We start from the raw sequence: 24081 nt of genomic DNA on the forward strand, positions 1-24081 counted from the left end.
TCAAGGCTCAGTATTTTCGGCTTTGAAAGATAGCTCCTTATCTGCAATGCAATGCAAATGTGTTCAGCCTCTGGAAACCTGGCCTCTTTTTCACCTAAGTATATTTACACACACACCTGGAATCATAGAATCATAGAGTTGGAAGAGACCACAAGGGCCATCCAGTCCAACCCCCTGCCAAGCAGGAAACACCATCAAAGCATTCCTGACAGATGGCTGTCAAGCCTCTGCTTAAAGACCTCCAAAGAAGGAGACTCCACCACACTCCTTGGCAGCAAATTCCACTGCCGAACAGCTCTTACTGTCAGGAAGTTCTTCCTAATGTTTAGGTGGAATTTTCTTTCTTGTAGTTTGAATCCGTTGCTCCGTGTCCACTTCTCTGGAGCAGCAGAAAACAACCTTTCTCCCTCCTCTATATGACATCCTTTTATATATTTGAACATGGTTATCATATCACCCCTTAACGTTCTCTTCTCCAGGCTAAACATACCCAGCTCCCTAAGCCGTTCCTCATAAGGCATCGTTTCCAGGCCTTTGACCATTTTGGTTGCCCTCTTCTGGACACGTTCCAGCTTATCAGTATCCTTCTTGAACTGTGGTGCCCAGAACTGGACACAGTACTCCAGGTGAGGTCTGACCAGAGCAGAATACAGTGGTACTATTACTTCCCTTGATCTAGATCAGGCATGTCAAACATGCGGCCCTCCAGATGTTTTGGCCTACAACTCCCATGATCCCTAGCTAGCAGGACCAGTGGTTGGGGAAGATGGGAATTGTAGTCCAAAACATCTGGAGGGCCGCAAGTTTGACATGCCTGATCTAGATGCTATACTCCTATTGATGCAGCCCAGAATTGCATTGGCTTTTTTAGCTGCTGCATCACACTGCTGACTCATGTCAAGTTTGTGGTCTACCAAGACTCCTAGATCCTTTTCACATGTACTGCTCTCAAGCCAGGTGTCTCCCATCCTGTATTTGTGCCTTTCATTTTTTTTTGCCCAAGTGTAGTACTTTACATTTCTCCTTGTTAAAATTCATCTTGTTTGCTTTGGCCCAGTTGTCTAATCTGTTAAGGTCATTCTGAAGTGTGATCCTGTCCTCTGGGGTGTTAGCCACCCCTCCCAATTTGGTGTCATCTGCAAACTTGCTCAGGATGCCCTCAAGCCCATCATCCAAGTCATTGATAAAGATGTGGAACAAGACTGGGCCCAAGACAGAACCCTGTGGCACCCCACTAGTCACTACTCTCCAGGATGAGGAGGAGCCATTGATGAGCACCCTTTGGGTTCGGTCAGTCAGCCAGTTACAAATCCACTGAATGGTAGCATTGTCTAGCCCGCATTTTACCAGCATCTTTACAAGAATATCATGGGGCACCTTGTCAAAGGCCTTGCTGAAATCAAGATAGGCTACATCCACAGCGTTCCCTTCATCTACCAGGCTTGTAATTCTGTCAAAAAATGAGATCAGATTAGTCTGACATGATTTCTGCTACTGCTCAACCCCCCCCCCCAGGGTTCTGTGAAATGCAGATGTTTGCATGTGCCAAGGACAAAGTAGGCTGGCCCAGTTAGAAGGCACCAGCTTCTGAATCTCAGGTGTCTTCAGCGGGTGCCCAAAAGACAACAGAGGTGGCCTGCAGAGTGCTGTGATCGACAAGCTGTGTCCCAAGCTGTATACCGTAGGTCTTCCTACACCAAAACCAGCACCTTGAGCTTCACCCGCTCACTACTTGTTAGCCTGTGCAATTCTCTCAACAACGGGATGGCATTGCTGGCAATCTCCTTCCCCAACAGTGTTAGACACTCAGCTGTATAAAGGTAAAGGTAAAGGGACCCCTGACCTTTGGGTCCAGTCACGGATGACTCTGGGGTTGCGGCGCGCATCTCGCTTTACTGGCCGAGGGAGCCGGCGTTCAACTTCTGGGTCATGTGGCCAGCATGACAAAGCCGCTTCTGGCAAACCAGAGCAGCGCACGGAAACGCCGTTTACCTTCCCGCTGTTTATCTTCCTTGCACTTTGATGTGCTTTCAAACTGCTAGGTTGGCAGGACCAGGGACCGAGCAACGGGAGCTCACCCCGTGGCGGGGATTCGAACCGCCGACCTTCTGATCGGCAAGTCCTAGGCTCCGTGGTTTAACCCACAGTGCCACCCGCGTGGGTTAAACCACGCCAAATGGCACCTTTAACCTAGGTTACGGTTGCCACAGCGGAAAGTCTAGGCGTCATTTTTTTTTTTTTGCAATGAATTTTTTATTCTTATTCCTATTCTTATTAATTTCATTCCTATAAAGCTTTAACTTTTAAAGGGGGGGGAAATCTCCCAAGCAGTTTTCAAAATGTTAAAACATCAAATGAAACGATCCAGGAAAAAGAAAACAAATGCAAGCTTCAAGGGAGATGTTTCAGATCCTTCTCTAAGTGACATTTTGCTTTCCCCATACGTATTGAGCGCAGGAGGACTCTGGGAAGACAGTGTGCTGTAATAGTTAGAAGGTTGGACTAGGACTGGGAGATCAGGGTTCAAATCCCTATTCTGTCATGAAGCTCACTGGGTGACCTTGGAGTCAGTGACAGTCTCTCAGCCCACCTCACAGGGCTGTTGTGGGGATTAGGTAAAGGGACCCCTGACCATTAGGTCCAGTCGTGACCGACTCTGGGGTTGCGCGCTCATTTCGCATTATTGGCCGAGGGAGCCAGCGTATAGCTTCCAGGTCATGTGGCCAGCATGACAAAGCCGCTTCTGGCAAACCAGAGCAGCACATGGAAACGCCGTTTACCTTCCCGCTGTAGCGGTACCTATTTATCTACTTGCATTGGTGTGCTTTCGAACTGCTAGGTTGGCAGGAGCTGGGACCGAGCAACGGGAGCTCACCCCGTCACAGGGATTCGAACCGCCGACCTTCTGATCAGCAAGCCCTAGGCCACAGCGTCACCTGGGTCCACGTTGTGGGGATTAACTGAAGGTTAATCCTTGGAGGAAAAGATGTGATATAAAAGCAATAAATAAACTCTTCTGTTTACCTGTTTAAGAAAGCTGGAGGGGGCAGCCAGATGGAAATGTCTTTTGCCAGCCTGACATCCAGAAATCTTCATCATACACCTGGCAAATACAGAGGCACCTCTGGTTAAGAACTTAATTCGTTCCGGAGGTCTGTTCTTAATCTGAAACTGTTCTTAACCTAAGGTACCACTTTAGCTAATGGGGCCTCCTGCTGCTACCGCGCTGCCACCGCACAATTTCTGTTCTTATCCTGAAGCAAAGTTCTTATCCTGAGGTACTACTTCCAGGTTAGTGGAGTCTGTAACCTGAAGCGTCTGTAACCCGAGGTACCACTGTAGGCTACCCCAGTGAGCAGTGGTTAGAGCGCCATTACAGGGGTACCTTGGTTCTCAAATGCCTTTGGTACTCAAACAACTTGCAACCCAAACACTGCAAACCCAGAAGTAAGTGTTCTGGTTTGCGAACCTTTTTCGGAGGCTGAACGTGCTCGGTTTTGAGTGTTAGGCTGAGGTCTGTCTGTTTTTGCTGTTTATTTTGCATTTTTGTTTTTGCGACTTTTTCGCTTTGTTTTTGTGACCGTGTGGAACCCAGTTCAGCTACTGATTATGTGACTGCAGTACAGTGGTGCCTCGCTAGACGAATGCCCTGCTAGACAAAAATTTCGCTTAACGAAATGATTTTCTGATCGGTGGTTGCCTCACTTTACGACGAGGTTTTCTATGGCCACCGCTTCATCATGCGAAGTGTGGCCATAAAAACCTCCGATCAGAAAATCAGGGCATTCATCTAGCGAAAGGGGAACCAGCTGTAGCAAGGGAAGAAGGCAAAGGAAGATCAGCTGAGAGGCGCTGACAGCTGTCAGCGCCTCTCAGCTGATCTTCCTTTGCCTTCTTTCCCTGCTGCAGCTGGTTCCCCTTTGTGTTCCGCTGGTTTCTGCCCCGGCAGAGACCAGCGGAACACAAAGAGGAACTAGCGGGGGAGGAACTAGGTGTCCGCCCGCTTGCCTTCGCCGAGAAAGCCGGGCACCTTCTCGGGGAAGCTAAGTGGGCGGGCTAGGTGTCCCCCGCTTGCCTTCGCTGAGAAAGCCAGGCGCGTTCTCGGGGAAGGCAAGCGCCCTACGATCCACGTTGTGTGTTGGGTGGGATGGGGGGGGGAGCGCAGGATCTTTCCTGTCTTCCCCCCCCCAATCCTGCCTGTCATGCAGCGGGCATCGTAGAGGGCTTAACATCCCGCCTGTGTGACAGGAAAGATCCTGCGTTTCCCCCCCCATCCCGCTCGACACACAGCGGGGGATCGTAGGGGGCTTCTCAAGCCTTAATCTAGGGCTACACCCAGAGTTGCCTCTCTGTGGCTGAGGAGACCCAAAGTACAAATCGTCACTCAGCCAGAAAGCTCACTGGGTGCCTTTGAACCATTCGCACACTCAGCTCAGTCTACCCCGTAGGGTTGTTGTTGTGAAGACAAAAGGCGGAAGGAAAAAACCCTACTCGTGCTGCCCAGAACTGCTTGGAGAAAGAAGCAGGAAATAAAGCCTGGCTGAGTCGTGAGTCTGTTGGGTTTAAAGATCTGTATCTCGGTCACCTGACGGAATGCGTTTTACTTGTCCGCTAATAAAAGATTGGCTGCTTAGCTACCCTTTTCATATGGAAGGATATTCCGAGGATTGGTTCTCTGGCTTTGTCCTCCCATCACTGTCTGTGATAGTTTCCTTTTTTGTGTCCGTTTTTTTATGGAGCGGCGGATTTCTGTGCCAAATTTTGAATCATTGGAAGAGCTAGTTAATCAGATGACAAGAGAGGAAGAGGGTGCAGCAGATTAAAGCAGCAATTTTAAATTCATATGCATGTGTATGTAATGGGCGTGCGAGACTGTCGTGCCGTCCTCATTGGTATAAAAATATACAACTGCTTGACTGTCTGAACCTACTGTAGGTGCATAACAAATTTGCATCTCTGTGATGAAACTGCTGGCTGATCGCGCAAACTTTGACCTTATTTGCCTTCCAAGTGGGTGGAAGTGTATATGCAAATGTAATGCACCTTAGGAACTCTGCTTGCATTCCTGCAGTTGCCTGGTTTGTGAGGGAAGAGGGCAACAATTAGGTTTTTTAAAATTATAATTATGGGGCAAATTGCAGGCTACTCCTGGGCCTCAGACAGGTGGGGAGCATGTGCTTTCCAGGGTTGATTCCACGGCTAGGAAAGACTCCACAGTCAAAGCAGAGCTGATGGATCCAATGGATCTGGCTTCTAGAAGGATGCTTCATTGTATAGGACCCTTTTTTGTGGTGCTGATTGGTTAAAATGCCAGCGTGGGCCGGGTGGGGGGGTCAGGATGAAGGGCCTTTTCAGTGGTGGCCCTGCATACCCAATGAGATGCCCCTGGCCACCTCTCTCCAATCTTTTAGATGACAGGCAAAGACATATCTCTTCTGCCCAGATTTTCATAGAATTGTAGAGTTGGAAGGGACCCTCAATGGTCATCTAGTCCAACCCCCCTGAAGTGCAGGAATCTCAACTCAAGCATCCCTGACAGGTGGCCATCCAACCTCGTGTTTGAAAAAGCCTCCAAGGAAGGAGAGTCCCATGAAGGAGAATTTGGGAGGGGGTAGAATGGTTTGGAAGAATTTCAGTTTTCTTCCGCTGGCTTGTTGTTTTACGTATGCTGTCCTGTGAGTTGAAATAGCTTTTAAGGACTTCTTGTTTGTTTTATTTCGGTACACCTCCCAGCGACATAAGAGGAAGGGCAGCATACGAATATTAATACAAGATAAACAGGTGGTGTGTTAATGAGGATATGCTTCGTGTCATTTTTCATTTAAGAGCAATAATATCTTGTGAAACTGGGAAGGGCTGGCACTTTAATTTGTATGCAGAAAGTCCCGGGTTCAGTTCCTGGCATCAGCACCAGGAAGGGCTGGGAATGTCCTCTGCCAGGAGCCCTGGAGAGTTGCTGCCAGTCAGTGTAGGCAATACTGCGCTGATTCACGCTGAAGTGGTAAACCTGTATCTGGACGGTACCATTTCAGTTTGCACGGACAGGGGAAATACCTCATGACTGCACTTAATGACCACAAAACATTAAATCCCTGCACACACTGCTAGCATGCCAGGAAGAGTTCACCTTCCCTCTGGCACTTAGATTTCATTGTAGACATAATTGTTTCTGTACATAGGAGCATTTGCACCCTTGATTCCCTTGCCTGCAGGCTGAAGAGGTGCAGCCCCAAGCACAGATTTGCTATTAAACTAAGTTTCACTCAAGGTAAAAGGTAAAGGGGTCCCTGACCATCAGGTCCAGTCATGTCCGACTCTGGGGTTGCGGTGCTCATCTCGCTCTATAGGCCGAGGGAGCTGGCGTTTGTCCGCAGACAGCTTCCGCGTCATGTGGCCAGCATGACAAAGCTGCTTCTCGCGAACCAGAGCAGCGCATGGAAACAGCGTTTACCTTCCCGCCGGAGTGGTGCCTATTTATCTACTTGCACTTTGATGTGCTTTCGAACTGCTAGGTGGGCAGGAGCTGGGACTGAGCAACGGGAGCTCACCCCGTCACGGGGATTCGAACCGCCGACCTTCTGATCAGCACGCCCTAGACTCTGTGGTTTAACCCACAGCGCCACCTGGGTCTCTCAAGGTAGACCTACTTAAATGAATGGGCCTAACTTAGTCATGTTCTTTGATTTCAGTGTGCGTGCTTTGGGTAAAACGCAGTTTAATACCTTCACAGGAAATGCTTTTTCCATTAAAGAAAATGACCCTGGAACATTCTTACATTAGAAAAACTTAAAATGCAATCACATGAAAGCAGTGATTAAATAACATCTCCGTCCATCAAACCACTGGGTGGTTTTCAGTAAACTGCTGTTTCTTACAACTCGTTGTTGATGATATGGTGGTGATGATGATGATGATAATAATAATAATAATAGTAGTAGTAGTAGTACCGGTTGTAGTAATACCCCACCCATGTGGTTGGATTGCAGAATGGAGAGAATGCTGCCTATTTTACAAGATGATGACATGTGAATAATCGAAAGCACTTTACAAACAAGATCTCTGGCTATAATGGCAACTTTAGGGAGAGATCTTCCAGGGTTCACAAGGCCGTGTGTGACAAATGGGAAGTGACAGGTTGCAGAACTTTCAAAGGCTTTCTGGGTCATGACCGAGTAGAGAGAGGTGTGTGGGTTGAACGGGTCATAGACTCATAGAATATGCAGTGCTGAACCACAGTTTAGTGCTTTAGGCTGTGTTAGTACGTAATGCTAAGCCACAGTTTACTACTATGCAGCCGAGCCTCGATCATTCGTGAGCAAAGAAGCATCTCCCATACGGCTTGAGCTAAGATTATATTGGATTTCGCTGAATCTCGCCTTAGCTTTACATCTTGGCTGCAAAGGGAGGAGGAGAACGCGAAGGGGCCCTGGAGGTTAGCCTGGGTTCCGCAGTGGAGGATCAAGTAAGGAGACAATGAAGGTTCGGCAGAAGAAGGAGAAATTGCACAGGGAGGTCCCATTAACCCTAACCCTAATCTCTCTCTTTCTCTCTTGTCTAGTTGGTGGGATCATGCGGCAGCACCAAGGCTATATTGGGCTACTTGCTCCATTATGTATCCTGTTCATTTTCCTCCTGTTCACACTCACTGCCTCTTACAAACCCATCATCGTTGTCCATGGCCTGTTTGACAGCCCTTCCGACTTCCGGCAGCTGTTGGTGTTCATCAATGAGGTGAGGCTGAGGACCAGAATTCCTGGCAGTAGAATTGTTTATGTATCTTAAAGGTAAAGGAACCCCTGACCATTAGGTCCAGTCGTGACCGACTCTGGGGTTGCGGCGCTCATCTCGTGCTATTGGCCGAGGGAGCTGGCGTACAGCTTCCAGGTCATGTGGCCAGCATGACAAAGCCACTTCTGGAAAACCAGAGAAGCACACGGAAACGCCGTTTACCTTCCCGCTGTAGCGGTACCTATTTATCTACTTGCACTTTGATGTGCTTTTGAACTGCTAAGTTGGCAGGAGCTGGGACCGAGCAACGGGAGCTCACCCCGTTGCGGGGATTCAAACCGCCGACCTTCTGATCAGCAAGCCCTAGGCTCTGTGGTTTAACCCACAGCACCACCCGCGTATCTTAACGTACTCCTATAACACTAAAACTTGTGGGCCTGCAACAAAGCTGGAAGCTGGAGGATTTCTTTGATCTTTTTAATTTCTCAAAAGGGCTGTCGGTTTGGGATTTGGCAAATGAATCCTCAGTTGTTTAAGCAAAACGTACCTGCAAGATGCATCGAACCTCTCTGTCACTCTGAAGCATACCATATATGTTACTCTTCTGCTGCATGGTTGCTATTACTAGCGGAAGACCTGTGTAATTTCACAACAGGAAGGGAGGAAAGGAATAGGAGCTTCCAGTCCCTGGTGCCACCCTTCTTCCTTTCCCAGCCCCAGATCTTTATTTTATTTAGTTAGTTTAGGCTTTTATCATAGAATCATAGGGAGGGAAGGGTCCCAAGGGTCATCTAGTCCAACCCCTGGTGCAATGCAGGAATCACTGCTAAAATATCCATGACAAGTGTCCGTGCAACCTCAGCTGAAAAACCTCCAAGGAAGGAGAGTCCACTCTCGAATAGCTCTTACCACCAGAAGTTGTTCCTGATGTTGAGACGGAATCTCCTTTCTTTTCACTTGAAGCCATTGGAGAAATAATAATAATAATAATAATAATAATAATAATAATAATAATAATAATAATAATAATATATTTATACCCTGCCCATCTGGCTGGGTTTCCCCAGCCACTCTGGGCGGCTTCCAACAGAACATTAAAATACAATAATCTATTAACCATTAAAAGCTTCCCTAAGCAGGGCTGCCTTCAGATGTCTCCTAAAAGTCTGGTAGTTGTTTTTATCTTTGACATCTGGTGGTAGGGCGTTCCACAGGGCGGGTGCCACTACCGAGAAGGCCCTCTGCCTGGTTCCCTGTAGCTTTGCTTCTCGCAGTGAGGGAACCACCAGAAGGCCCTTGGAGCCTCAGTGTCCGGTCAGAACGATGGGGGTGGAGATGCTCCTTCAGGTATACTGGACCGAGGCCGTTTAGGGCTTTAAAGGTCAGCACTTTTAGTTCAAAGGGAACCACAAAAAATTTAAAAAGGTAAAAAAAGAATTTTAAAAAAAGAAAAGAGAAAAGAAAACAAGCTTGCTCCATCTTCCATGTGGCAGCCCTTAAGATATTTGAATATGGCTATCATATCTCCTCTGTCTCATCTTTACCAGGCTAAACATACCCAGCTCCTTCGACCGTTCTTCATAAGGCATGGTTGCCATGCCCTTGATCATCTTGGTCACTCTTCTCTGCACACCTCCCGACATGTCAATATCCTCCTGAAACTATAGGGCCCAGAACTAGACACAGTACTCCAGGTGGAGTCCTCTCCTTTCCCCCAAGGATCTTTGGGGTATTGCATGTGGTTCCATGCCTCAGAACAACAAGCCTGCGAGGTATTCCATGCTGACAGAGAGAGAGAGAGAGAGAGAGAGAGAGAGAGAGAGAGAGAGAGAGAGAGAGAGAGAGAGAGAGAGAGAGAGAGAGAGAGAGAACGACTAGCTCAAGGTCACACCGTTAAGTTTTAAGGCAAAACAGAGATTTGAACCTGGGTCCTCCCCTATCCTAGCTTGATATGCTCACCGGGGTTAGGGAACATTTGGCCGTCCAGATGTTGCAGTACAATAACATCTGGTGGGCCAAAGATTCACCCTCTTCCCTGATTTCACCCCAGTCGTTCACCTCTCTTTTTCTCAGTGTTAATACGGGAGGGGTAGTTGTGTAAACATCTCTCCTAATAAGAGACCGGGACGGGTTGTAATTTACCTCTCCAGGCCCTGTGTGATTCAGAGCCGTCACAGGTGGAGCCGTTGCAAAGATGGCAGGCTGATGTCCGCACTGGGATTCACTTGTTAGGCTGGAAAGGCAGGTTACCTGGGTAGTGAAAGAGGAAGTGTGGAGTTCTGGCAATTCCTGAGTGCTTGCTTGCCTCAATTTCATTTGCAGAAATAGACCCACTAGGCTAGGAGAGTTCTTAACTGGCCCCTGCTCACCAGTCAGATAAAGCATTTGCAGGACTCTCTCAATCTGTACATGGCAAATGCAGAATGGGATGCAGTTTCCCGAATGTTTGCTTGTTTGTTTTTTTTAATGTAGTGGCATAACTTGGGGGTGGTTGCTCCGGATGCAAAATTGTTAGGGGTGCAAAATTTCAACACCCAGTGCTACCTCAATACAGCTGCATGCTTCCACCGCTGGCCTCCGTTGAAACCGGTGTCCACATGCAAACCAAGAAGCGACTTCTCTAGACAATGGAATGACTCTTTCTTTTCTTATCTCTGCAGCTGCCAGTGTGGTGTAGTGGTTAAGAGCGGTAGCCTCGTAAGGTTCGTGTCTCCGCTCCTCCACATGCAGCTGCTGGGTGACCTTGGGCTAGTCACACTTCTCTGAAGTCTCTCAGCCCCACCCACCTCACAGGGTGTCTGTTGTGGGGGAGGAGGGGAAAGGAGATTGTTAGCCGCTTTGAGACTCCTTCGGGTAGTGATAAAGCAAGATATCAAATCCAAACTCTTCTTCTTCTCCTGAGTTACGGGGATCCTATTACATGCATGTGTATTATGTCCATTTCCCTCCCACCCCTTATGTGCAGCCCCGGGCACTGGCAACCCGCGCTACACCACTGTTTTTAATGCACAAGTTTCTAGTCCTTAAGAATGCAATGATAACTTTGGACTTTGCAGCGGTCATTGCACAATGCCACATATAGGCACCACCTTGTGGAGTCCTGGGGCACAGCTAGGCAGTAATTGCAACAGGACTCCGCTGTGCTGCTGCCAATTCCCTATAAAATGTGAGGGTTCTGCCAGCGATATAAAGCACGATTAAACTAGGCAAGAGGATTGGGCATAGCACGGGCAGACAAAGTCCCACTGCCTGTGCTTTTTTCTACCTAATCCTGCTCTTGTTTTATTTGTCCATTTCCGTTCCTGAATTGTTTCCTGTTCCCAGAATTCCCTGGGAAGGGGGATAGCTTGTTGAACTGCTCTGGGAACTATAGCTCTGTTTGGGGTGGGGGAAGGAGTCTATTAACAACTTTCTGCTCCCAAAAAAAACTACAGCTCCCAGAATTCTTTGCAGCGGGGTGAGAGGGAGCCATGACTTAGCAGAACAGTCATTCCTATGCATGGTGTGGAGGTCGCCTTAGTATGATGCGAGCCGCCATGGGAGTGCCAGCCGTGAAAAGCAGTGTTGCAAAAACTGAAGTTAATATTTAGTTTTTTAAGAAACATATTTTCGGTGGGGCAGCAGCAGCCCACCTTAAGCCTTGGATGCTGCAAGAGAGGTTGTATTTTTAGCCCTTTTTGAATCTCTTCTCCCTCCCTCCCTCCCTCCCTCCCCCTCCCCCCCCTTCTCTGTTCCCGCTACCTCCTTGCAGACCCACCCAGGTACCAACGTCACAGTCATTGATTTGTTCGACCATACCGAGAGCCTGAAGCCTCTTTGGATGCAAGTGGAAGGGTTCCGGCAAGCCATTTACCCCATCATGCAGAATGCTGTCGATGGGGTCCACCTTATCTGCTACTCCCAAGGTATGTGAGCTAAGGGCTTCAGAAGCTATTTCTGGGTCTTACCAATGGCCCATTGTCCGGTCACATTGCTTTTTTGGGGGACTCCAAATTGAGAAAGTGGGGGGCGATCACCCAAGATTGTGGATCTTTTTTGGGGGGGATTGCCCACAGTTGCTGAGCTTCTTGGGGGGGGGGTTGCCAAAAATCGCTCACCCGCCGGACCGCCACAGCCAATCGCACGCACATCGATGAAGTCACCAATCGTCTGCTTGCTCACCTAAAGCAAGTGCTAATTGCCCGCCCAATTGCTGCAGCAGCCAATAGCCAGCAGACCTTGCCGCACCCACCAATCACCCACAAAAACACCACTGACAATCTCCAGTTTGCGGCACCCACCTCTCCACTATCCGCGTATAAGACGATTCCAAATTTTGAACATAATTTTTTAATAAAACAACCTTGTCTTATACATGGAAAAATACAGTATATGTACCAATAGGAGTATAGCATCTAGATCAAGGGAAGTAATAGTACCACTGTATTCTGCTCTGGTCAGACCTCACCTGGAATACTGTGTCCAGTTCTGGGCACCACAGTTCAAGAAGGATACTGACAAGCTGGAACGTGTCCAGAGGAGGGCAACCAAAATGGTCAAAGGCCTGGAAACGATGCCTTATGAGGAACGGCTTAGGGAGCTGGGTATATTTAGTCTGGAGAAGAGAAGGTTAAGGGGAGATATGATAGCCATGTTCAAATATATAAAAGGATGTCATATAAAGGAGGGTGAAAGGTTGTTTTCTGCTGCTCCAGAGAAGCGGACACGGAGCAATGGATTCAAACTACAAGAAAGAAGATTCCACCTAAACATTAGGAAGAACTTCCTGACAGTAAGAGCTGTTCGACAGTGGAATTTGCTGCCAAGGAGTGTGGTGGAGTCTCCTTCTTTAAGTTCTTTAAGCAGAGGTTTGACAGGCATATGTCAAGAATGCTTTGATGGTGTTTCCTGCTTGGCAGGGGGTTGGACTGGATGGCCCTTGTGGTCTCTTCCAACTCTATGATTCTATTCTATATTTTAGGGTCTTCATAAGATCTTCCTTCTTACCTGTAAACAGACCCCACAAGACTGAGCAGTGACCACCAGTTTGGTGTGTGTGTGTGTGTGTGTGTGTGTGTGTTTCTTGTAATAATTTTTTTAAGGAAATGGAGCCATGTGGAATGATGTTGACATGATACGGGACTAGGCTTCTTCCTCTAAAATATGGTTCCCCTTCCTCTGTCCCCCAGGAGGACTCATCTGCCGCGCTCTCCTCTCCACGATGCCCGACCACAACGTGGACACCTTCATCTCTCTCTCTTCCCCACAGATGGGGCAATATGGGGGTAAGTCGTGGGGCAAGGGCAACCCAGTGATTCCACACCTGGATTACTGTGTCTCAGTTCAGGGCACCACAATTTAGGAAGGGTGTTGTCACACTGGAACATGCACAGAGGAGGACAACGAATATTATCAAGGGTCTGGGAAATCAAGGCTTATGAGGAATGGTTGGTTAAGGGAGCTGAGTATGTTTAGCCTGGGAAAGAGGAGACAGATAGGAGATAGGATAGCTATCTTCAAATATCTCAAAGGCTGTCAACATGGAAGAGGGAACAAGCTTGTTTTCTGCTGCTCTGGAGAATAGGACTCAAACCAATGGCTTCCAAATTACAAGAAAGGAGATTACGACTCAACAGCAAGAGCAAACTTGAGTGCTGTTTGATACTTTTCTCTCTCACCCCACTCTATATAAAAGTATTATTTTTTTAAAAAAATGATTTTATATATGCCATTGTTTTCACTGTTTTTTAAAAATATATATGTAACTGTTATCTTGTAAATTCGCTTAGGTGTGCCTCCTGGTAAGCATGGATGAAATAAATAAGAGCCACAGAGGGGGAAGCAAAGTCTCACTCTCCTTTGATTCCTTTTGTCATTTCAGACACCAAGTACTTGAAGTGGCTCTTCCCGGAGCACATGAAATCCAACCTGTACCGTTTATGCTACACGCAGCTGGGCCAGGATTTCTCAATCTGCAACTACTGGAATGGTGAGATTGCTGCTGCTATTATTGCTTCTACCGAGATCACAGATCATAGAACTGTAGTGTTGGGAGGGACCACGAGGGTCATCTAGTCCAACCCCCCTGCAATGCAGGAATCTTTTGCCCAACCTGGGGCTCGAACCCACGAGTCTCATGTGCTACCAACTGAGCTATCCTGGCAGCCCTGGGCGTTTCTGAGGCTTCCCAATAGCTCTCATTTACATACCCAATTATTTATATGACGATGGTGACAATTATCAATATGGGAGAATTTACAGAAAACTGCCCAAGAAGAGTCCATAGCTATCCCTGTTCCTCCACTACCGCCTGTTGTTTGACATTTGAGTTGCCAAAACAGCTTTTGCTTACGTAATTTTGGCAGTGACAATGGCCCTGTAAGGTAGGCCAGGTTATCTCAAATCGGTATCCTTGAAAATGAGAAAGAGAGAGAGAGCAGCTTGCAAGGGCCATTTGTGGCTGAGGACAGATAAGAAGCAGAGATGTCTCTGCTAATACTTTTAACCAGGGGTCCCCCCTTTTATCTGGCCCGCGATGATCGTGACGACCCCTGCTGCCACCGCCCGCTCTTAGCTGCCCACTTCCGGGTTGGATGTACGCCGGAAATAGCTTGCGCGCATGTGCTAGCGTCATTTCCAGTGCACTTCCGGGTCGGAGGACACCCGTGCGCATGCGCACAAGCTATTCCCGGAGCTCCTCCCACCCAGAAGTGCGTCGGAAATAGTGTGAAACAAACAAACAAAAATTCCTTCCAGTAGCACCTTAGAGACCAACTAAGTTTGTCATAGGTATGAGCTTTTCGTGTGCATGCACACTTTTTCAAATACATGCGCGCTCCCACGCCTCCAGCCCGAAGCCGGGTAAGTTTGGGGACCCCTGCTTTTAATCCTTTAGGGACTAGCTCTGATGTCTCCATGTGGATTTCCCACCCATCATCCTGCCTTTTGTCGCTTCTGTCCTCTGGAACACCGGAAATTCCCACTACCAGGAAGCAGGATATTGGGATTGCTTAAACCTGCCCTGGAATTATTCCGTAGATGGTCATTGCTCACGCTTATGCTCTTATTGAGATGTCCTAAAGTGTCATAAAGGCATTGCCCTCCAGACCAGAAAAACCAGTGACCTCAAATAGTATGTGGCTTGGCTCACTTGTGCGAGTCATTGGCAGCTATGAGATTTCCCGCAGTTCTGATGAAGTGTGCAACCTATGCCATAATAAATTATGTTAGTCTGCTGCAGTGACAACAACAGAGTCTCGTGACACTTTGAAGATGGTTGTAGCTGATAACCTGGCATTTGCTCTCCTCTTCTGGCTCTTAGTGGTCTCAGTTGCAGGAGCTAACAAGGATCCATTTGTCCGACCTCAGTACTGAGGCCTCGGCTGTGTATCCTTTTCATGTAAACGTGACTTGGAGGTTTTGATGCTCGAGCGTTATATAAAATTATATTAAATTGGGTTTTTTTTAAAGCAGAGGTTGGAGGGACATTTGTCAGGGATTATTCAAAAGTGATTCCTGCATTGCAGGGGGCTGTACTAGAAGACTCTCGGGGTCATTCCAACTCTACAATTCTCTGCTGTCGGGTGACTTTCCTTTGCCCAGATTTTCCTTTGCTCAGAATTAGGCAAAATCACGGAGAATATTGATGGCTGCTACTAGCCACAATGGCTCTGTTCCAACTCCACCAGGGTTTATCCGAATTTATAGCTAGACACATCATGCATGGTGTAAAAAGAATTGCACAGTGCGAAATAAGCATTTGGGTGTACGGGAGTTAATTAGGAGCTAGGGAGTTTCTAAAAAGGAACTAGAAGAAGAAGAAGAGTTTGGATTTGATATCCCGCTTTATCACTACCCGAAGGAGTCTCAAAGCGGCTAACATTCTCCTTTCCCTTCCTCCCCCACAACAAACACTCTGTGAGGTGGGTGGGGCTGAGAGACTTCAGAGAAGTGTGACTAGCCCAAGGTCACCCAGCAGCTGCATGTGGAGGAGTGGAGACGTGAACCCGGTTCCCCAGATTACGAGTCTACCACTCTTAACCACTACACCACAGTGGCTCTCTACAGTAGATTAGCGGATGAACACTGATTCCTTTTCCATTTTCATTTCCATACATTAATACTGTATTAGGAGACTAATTACTTGAGTGGTCAAAGCCATTTATTGACTCATACTGAGCTGATTGAACAATATATGTAGGTATGCAGTTGTTGGATAGTAGCAGAAAACAAGCAGACGATTACACAGTTGTACCATGGTACTTCCTTATTACATTCTGCTCATTTATTTTGTTTTGAGATGGACTGCAGGCTCAGCTTGACAATGCATTGTGGGGAAAGGGAGTATTGCTACTCAACTACAGGTTAATGAAGAGAAATGATCTGTTCCCTCAAATAATCGGAGGGGGCACACCCTTATTTCCCCTTCCCTTTTCAAGGGAGTCAGTGTGGTGTAGTGGTTAAGAGCGGTAGATTTGTAATTTGGGGAACCGGGTTCGCATCTCCGCTCCTCCACATGCAGCTGCTGGGTGACCTTGGGCTAGTCACACTTCTCTGAAGTCTCTCAGCCCCACTCACCTCACAGAGTGTTTGTTGTGGGGGAGGAAGGGAAAGGAGAATGTTAGCCGCTTTGAGACTCCTTCGGGTAGTGATAAAGCGGGATATCAAATCCAAACTCCTGCTCCTCCACCTCTACTTTTGTTGCTCCCTTGCTGTCTTGCAGAATCTCCCTTGTGAGATTCTGGAGTAGGCGGCCCCTTGGCCTGATCTAGCAATGCTCCTCTTATTTTGGAATCAAGCTATTTCCATAACTCTTTGACAGTGCCAGCGATTAGCTGGTTGGCTGAGCTGCATCTTTACCTGCCCCACACCTGACATCAGGTCTGGTGTAGGGGCAGGTGGCTGTGGCGTGGAGGCAGTGGCAGACTTACAGCTTTAAAATTCCAGTGGTGCCCTGTGCAATGCCTGAATTGGGCACCCTTCCCACCTCTCGCATTCCTGCCGATCATTGTCGTTGTAGCATCCTCTTGGCTCGGCACCCAGTGAGCCGGTTGCGCTCCCCAAAATCGGCCTGTTTTGGAGGGCCAGCAGGTGTAGTGGGGGCTGTGAACCAGTGGGTCCCCACCACTGATCTGCCAGGAATGATGAATACAAAGGAAATTTGGGTAGATGGGTTGGAGGAGGAGAGTGGTTTTGTATGTTGGGATCCCTGGTCTCTTGGAACAGTCTGCATGGTTGTAGTGGTTAGATTTGTCAGACAGGGACCAGAGTTCCTTACCTTCCAAGTCCCGGACTGCAGAATCCGGGACCGGCAGCCGTGTGACACCGGAAGTTGCGTCGACGTAACTTCCGGTGTCTTTTTGCCCTTCTATGGGCACCAAAAATGGCCGCCGCCTGCTTCGAAAGTCGCATCTACGCATGTCAGGAAGTGCGTCGACGCAACTTCCGGTGTCGCTCTGCCCATCTATGGGCACCAAAAATGGCCGCCGGCGACACCGGAAGTCGTGTCTATGCACTTCCCGGACATGCGTATATGCGACTTTTGAAGCCGCCGGCGGCCATTTTTGGTGCCCATAGAAGGGCAAATCAGAAAGAAAAAAATGGCCGCCGGCAGGAGAAAATAACGGAGAAAAACGGGAGACGAAGTGATACGGGGGACCACCAGGAAAAGGTAAGTAAAAACTGGGGTTTCCTGGGGAAAACGGGGTACTTGGCAGCTATGCAGAGTTCAAATCTCCACTCAGACATGAAGCTCTCACTGAGTGGCCTTGAGCCACTCACTGCCTCTCAGCCTAACCTGCCTCATGGGGTTGTTGTGGGGATTAAAAGAGCAGGGGGAAGGACCTTGGGCTCTTTGGAGAAGGAGGTGGGAGATAGACAGAATAAATAAAAATTATTCAGTTGCAGGGAAATGCACTCTGCGCATGCTCTGAGTCAGTCACGGCTACGCTTGTTCCAGAGATAAAACCTGCCAATAAGAATAAGTTCCAGGGCTATGTTCAAATCTAAGGCCGTCATCATACCCCCTCCCCTAAGAAAGGAGGGTTTTTAAAAAAATATTTATTTATTTTATATTTTTATATTAAAAATTGGGGGGGGGAGTTGGAGCCCATTTCCTGGGTTCTGTGGGGAAAGGCAAGTTTAGAAAGCCAACGAGATTTCTCTGCCTTTTTCAGATCCACACCATCGGGATCTTTACCTCAACAACAGCAACTTCCTGGCTCTGTTGAATGACGAGAGGCTCCATCCCAATGCAACAGGTAATAAAGTGGCGTTGCCCCTCAGTTCCCAATGTAAAAGGGGGATTGGTAGGCTAGCCCCACTTGGCAGGCCTACCCCACATCCCCACTCGCAGCTGATGCTTGTCTTATCCTGGCAACCCTGTCCACGCATCCCCACAGCCCTGGGCGACTTAGGTCTGCATTGCTAATCTTTGGTCAGCTAGGTCTCTCAGGCAGTCTTGCTCGTAATTTACTTTTCTTCTTGCATAATTTTTATTACATTTTCTGTTTTACATGTTAGAAAATTCATTCAAACAACCTTAAAATATCAATGACTTCCCTTCTTCTCTTTCCATGGTTCATTTTCCAAAACATAAATCCCTGCATATTTTATATAAACTAAACCATTCAGTGTTCAATTATTACATCCATCAAAACCTATTTACAGTGGTACCTCGGTTTATGAACACAATTGGTTCCGGAAGTCTGTTCATAAACTGAAGCGAACTTTTCCATTGAAAGTAATGGAAAGTGGATTAATCCATTCCAGACGGGTCCGCGGAGTACTCAACCTAAAGCGTACTTAACCCGAAGCATGAGTGTAATTGGTTCCGGAAGTCTGTTCATAAACTGAAGCGTTCATAAACTGAAGCGGACTTTCCCATTGAAAGTAATGGAAAGTGAATTAATCCGTTCCAGATGGGTCCGCGGCATTCGTAAACCGAAAAATTCGTAAACCGAGGTGTTCATAAACCGAAGTTCCGCTGTACACTGTTGAGTTTATCTTAATGCTGCCCGTGTTTTCAAATAAACACAATTTCCTTCCCTATATTCTATAAACGTTTTCCAATCTTCTTTAAACGTATGTTTAAATGTTTATAATCTTGCTCATAATTTCCTTCCTGAGGTGGAAAGAGAACTCCGTTGCTAAAAATACACCCACAGCGAAGCAATGACTGAAGATAAAATTGAAAGGGGGGCTTCCTAGCTTACAAATTCTCCTCTTAGGGCCAAACTAGTCATGTCGGTGGGTGTCATGTTTGTTCATTCGGGTGTCTCCCCAATTCCTTTGTCAGGCATCCCCAAACTTCGGCCCTCCAGATGTTTTGGACTATAATTCCCATCTTCCCCGACCACTGGTCCTGTTAGCTAGGGATCATGGGAGTTGTAGGCCAAAACATCTGGAGGGCCGCAGTTTGGAGGTGCCTGTCCTATGTCAAGCATTTTTCTCCGTATTCTGACTCACTTCTAATGTCAGTGCTGAGTTGAGAAAAAAAGTGTTTGCCATGATAGATTGGCTGGTTCCTCTCCTTCACCCACAAGAGTGTTGTACTATAACAACAACAACAACAACAACAACAACAACAACAACAACCGACCCCCCCCCCATTCCAGTTGATTCATGAAGAATAAACATGGCTGCCTCCCCTGTCTGCCCTTAATTGTTGTGGTCCTCATAGTCTTTTACTACCTCTGAGTTGTTAGAACCAGGCAGGCCAAGTCTCAAGTTGAATAGGGCAGCTCTGTTTTTTTTAAATAATAATAAAAAAGACATTTTCAGCATCCTGACACAACATCTGGTAACCGAGCACGACGTTTTGAAGATGGAGTGTCCTTTTATTTGTGCAAATGCCGCTGCCTCAAGTTAAACTTTCCCCAAAATGGAGAGTTAAAGTGTGTGGGGGGGGGGAAATCCTTGCTTGCTAAATGTTTATATTTCAGGCTGCTGGAATTCTCCAGAAAGGTTTGCCAGGCCAGCTCAGCTGCGGCAGCTTTAGAAAGGCTTGTAAAAACCTTTCTGTGTTTTGTTTTGCCAGTCCTTTTTTGGAACTGATCCTGGATTCCTGCCACAGACTGCTTGCTGACTGTGTTGTGTTTTATTGCTTTATTTTCATCACCTGCTATCTAGTTTTTAGACTTCAAGCTGTCTTGCTGGTCCTCATAGGAAGAAAGGCAGGTGGCAAATATTTAAATAAAATAAAAGTACAGGAGCAGAGTCAGGAAACAAGTCATCGCAGCTTATTCCTCTTTTTTCACTGCAGTTTGCCTTAAGACTTCTAAAGAGCAACGGGCTGTGAGATCAGTAGGAAATGGGCGCATCTATCAGTTTTGCTTTCTTTCAGTTTCTCATTTCTTTCTGTCCCCACCTTCCCACACCAATTTGTGATGCCATAGTAAAATTTAAGTTGGTGGCCGTCACTAACTCTTGCAGGAGCAAATTATTCTCCTCCTTTGGAGGTCTTTAAGCAGAGGCTTGACAGGCATATGTCAAGAATGCTTTGATGGTGTTTCCTGCTTGGCAGGGGGTTGGACAGGATGGCCCTTGTGGTCTCTTCCAACTCTATGATTCTATGATTCTATATGTAGATTAACTCAGATCCAACTTCCTTGCACATCTCAGAGAATTCAGAGTGAGGAGAGATCTGTTGTTGGCTGTCAGGGGCAGAGGAAGGAGAAGAACGCGGACTGTCTCGCCAGAGTGGTGCATGCTCTAGTTATCTCTCGCTTGGATTACTGCAATGCGATCTATGTGGGGCTACCTTTCAAGGTGACCCAGAAACTACAACTAATCCAGAATGTGGCAGCTAGACTGGTGACTGGGAGCGGCCACCGAGACCACATAACACCGGTCTTGAAAGACCTCCATTGGCTCCCAGTATGTTTCTGAGCACAATTCAAAGTGTTGGTGCTGATCTTTAAAGCCCTAAACAGCCTCAGTCCAGTATACCTGAAGGAGCGTCTCCACCCCCATCATTCTGCCCGGAAACTGAGGTCCAGCGCTGAGGGCCTTCTGGTGGTTCCCTCACTGTGAGAAGTGAAGCTACAGGGAACCAGGCAAAGGGCCTTCTTGGTCGTGACACCCGCCCTGTGGAACGCCCTTCCATTGGAGGTCAAGGAGATAAACAACTACCAGACTTTTAGGAGACATCTGAAGGCAGCTCTGTTTAGGGAAGCTTTTAATGTTTAATAGATTATTGTATTTTAATATTCTATTGGAAGCTGCCTAGAGTGGTTGGGGAAACCCAGCCAGATGGGCGGGGTATAAATAATAAATTATTATTATTATATTATTATTATAAAGTCTCCACAGTGACTTTTGTGACCAGATTTCTGAATCTTTTGCCTCTCTCTCTCTCCAGCCTGGAAGAGAAACTTCCTGCGGATCCGAAAGATGGTTCTGATTGGGGGTCCGGATGACGGTGTAATCACGCCATGGCAGTCTAGGTGAGCTTTTGGAAGCCGCAAGAAGACCCTCTCACCTACGTTGGGGAGAGGGAGATTCAGATCTTGAGGAAGTAGATAGAGCAGGGACAGGCTATCTGTCACCCTTGTGGGACTACAACTCCCATCATCCTGCACCATTGGCTATGCTGACTGGGGCTGATGGGAGTTGGAGCCCAACAACATAAAACCATAGAATTGTAGGGTTGGGACCCTGAGGGTCATCTAGTCCAACCCCCTGCAATGCAGGAATCTCAACCAAAGCATCCATGATGGATGGCCATCCAAAGTCTGCTTAAATACCGCAGGGGTGGAGGCAAGTGTTCCTGAGCTATGTTTATGCACTGGGTGTGTGCGTTAAATACAGTTTAAAGCCCCAATAATATGAGTAAATGAAGACTCTGGATTGCTTTTACGGTGTTTTATTAATTTATCCATTAGCACCAGACAGAGCCACTTCTCTCACTTCTGTGTTGAAGGATCCTCTCTAGCTTCCTGCATGTGCAAGAGTGAAAACTCTTGGTGCCTCTGCTATTTTGATTTCTCTCCAGCCTGTCTGCTGACTCATTCGCCTGCTTATGCCCCAACAGCAGAGCAGGATAATAAACTGATAATAAATGAGGACAAGGCTTTTGTCTCCAAGCACAGCTTTCTACCTTCCCCCCTACCCCACCCTACACTATCAATGCAGGGATGCCATTTGGACTTGCCGATAAGGCCATAAGGCTTGTGACTCAGAGCACACAGCCCAGATTACGAACTTGTCTCACTGTTGAGATCTTTGTTGGAGGGCCAGCTTTGGTAAGCCCCCGTTCTGAAGTGAGATAGGGCTGCGCCTGCCATAATGCTTTTTAGGTGCCGTGCAGAATCTTTGTTGTATTCCTAGGGCCATTGGTACTGTGTACGCTTTCTTTGCTGCTGCCCCCCCCCCCCCCGAGAGTATTGTTTCCTAACTTTCATTGTTTGCTTTGTTGCATTTCAGATAAGCTACCTTGAGAGTAGGTAGAGCAGGTTTGCTTGTGCTTTGCAATAAAACAGTTCCAGGTTCAATCCCCAGGATTTCCATGTAGGGCTGAGAGAAACTCCTGTCTCAGGTCCCAGCGAGTGCCGACAATACTGAGTTAAATGAGCCAGTGGTCTGATTCAGTATGTGAGGGAGCTTCCTTTGTTAGGTATAAGTGTGTGTGTGTGTGTGTGTGTGTGTGTGTGTGAGAGAGAGAGAGAGAGAGAGAGAGAGAGAGAGAGAGAGAGAGAGAGAGAGAGAGAGAGAGAGAGGGTGTGTGTGTGAGAGAGAGAGAGGGTGAAATCCCTTAATACAGGGGTGGCCAACTTCTAAGAGACTGTGATGTACTCACAGAGTTAAAAACTGGCAGTGATCTACCCCCTTTGGGGGGGGGGGTTCAGGTCGAGATTGTTGAGCTTTTTTTTAGGAAGGAAAGCCATCCATGTTTTGGGGGGTTTGGGTCAAAGTTGAGCTTTTTTTAAAGGAAGGAAAGCCCTGTTTTGGGGGCTTCAGGGCAAAGATGTAGAAGGAGCCAAAGTTGCTGAGCTTCTTTGGGGAGAGCCAGTGATCTACCACAGACATCCAGTGATCTACCAGTAGATCACGATCTACCTGTTGGACATGCCTGCCTTAATAGATGTGGATTTTTTTTTAAAAAAAAAGGTTGTGGTGATGCTGCCCTGAAATATACTGAATTTTGCAAAAGGGAAACAAAAAGCTTGAAATATGGCAGGGTGTTAATTTTACAACCTGCACGCTATATCCTGTACTGCTCAAATCCAAATGCAACATGTGGCTAATAATGTATTATCAATAGTTAGGTCAAATTTACAAATCGTAAGCATCCACATATAATATATGCAGAGTTATGCAAAAGTTCATAAACAAGAAATAGTAATTGTAATAAATTGCTGTCAGGGAACACCAGGACGAAGGCAGGATGCCTTTCAATAGTCAATGTCCAGCAATATTGTTGTGGTAGGTGCTCCAACGTAGGGATAATGTATTCAAACCGCTGTAGAATGCAGCAAACAAAACAGGACTGCAACAGGCATGTAAGCAAAACTGTTTCTCATCCATGGCAGATAGGACTTGCCTCCTGACAAATAGGGAGGGAAACATTCAGTGCACACACCCCTCCAAAAAAAAATCAATAGGAAATGAATTTATTCTTTGTTTTTAGGCATCAAAAAATTACCTTAAACACGTGTAGGTGACTAACTGGTAACTTTCATGGACTTATTAGTCGGGATAAAATTGCGGGTGCATACTTTTCACATGGGTCTTATCACAGAATTTGTTTATTTGGAGCATTTTCGCTCCGGCCTTCAGCCAAGAAAGACTCCCGGTGTGGCTTTCGGAGATCGGAAGCCCTGCTTTCAGCCTTCACAATTTGAAAGATGTGACGCGAAAGGAAAAGGGATTGGGAGGGAGGAGGAAGAAAGCAAACACAGGCAGCGGTACTTAATTAAGAATTCAGCAGGTCAAGGGGTTGGATCTCATCCGTGTGTGTGTGTGTGTGTGTGTGTGTGAGAGAGAGAGAGAGAGAGAGAGAGAGAGAGAGAGAGAGAGAGAGGAATCATAATGAAACATAATGTAATGAAACCTATTTCTTCCCTCTTCTCCCTGCAGTCTGTTTGCCTTCTATGATGATAACGAGAATGTGAGAAATATGACATCACAGCCGGTGAGTGAAAAAAGACTGCCTAATTGGGGGGACAGAGCCAGGGGCAACAGCGTGTCAAAAGAAATGTACATTTTGGTTTACTTGGAAAGGAAGGTGGTATTGGGAAAGGAGGATGTTCTGAATTTTTCAGAACTTGTTTTTAGCTTGGATTTCCATTATATTTTTAAACACACACACACACACACACAAAACACAGGTACCTTGGTACTCGAACAGCTTGGCTCCCAAACAAAATCAGCTCC

The 24081-nt window shown here is 47.1% G+C and overlaps 1 protein-coding gene across 3 annotated transcripts in view; it reads left to right on the forward strand.

Annotated features, from left to right (window-relative positions):
* Window positions 1-24081, forward strand: part of PPT2 (palmitoyl-protein thioesterase 2) — a 48299-nt gene that overhangs the window by 17949 nt on the left and 6269 nt on the right. For all 3 annotated transcript variants that reach the window (XM_035107124.2, XM_035107126.2, XM_035107125.2), the window contains exons 2-8: window positions 7559-7731; window positions 11480-11633; window positions 12897-12992; window positions 13589-13696; window positions 17883-17966; window positions 21068-21152; window positions 23785-23839. In XM_035107124.2, coding sequence (XP_034963015.1) covers window positions 7570-7731; window positions 11480-11633; window positions 12897-12992; window positions 13589-13696; window positions 17883-17966; window positions 21068-21152; window positions 23785-23839 — 744 coding nt within the window. In that variant the 5' untranslated portion in view covers window positions 7559-7569. The remainder of the gene's footprint in view (window positions 1-7558; window positions 7732-11479; window positions 11634-12896; window positions 12993-13588; window positions 13697-17882; window positions 17967-21067; window positions 21153-23784; window positions 23840-24081) is intronic.

This window comes from Zootoca vivipara, chromosome 2 (genome assembly GCF_963506605.1).
Source record: "Zootoca vivipara chromosome 2, rZooViv1.1, whole genome shotgun sequence".
Classification (NCBI taxonomy): Eukaryota; Metazoa; Chordata; class Lepidosauria; order Squamata; family Lacertidae; genus Zootoca; species Zootoca vivipara.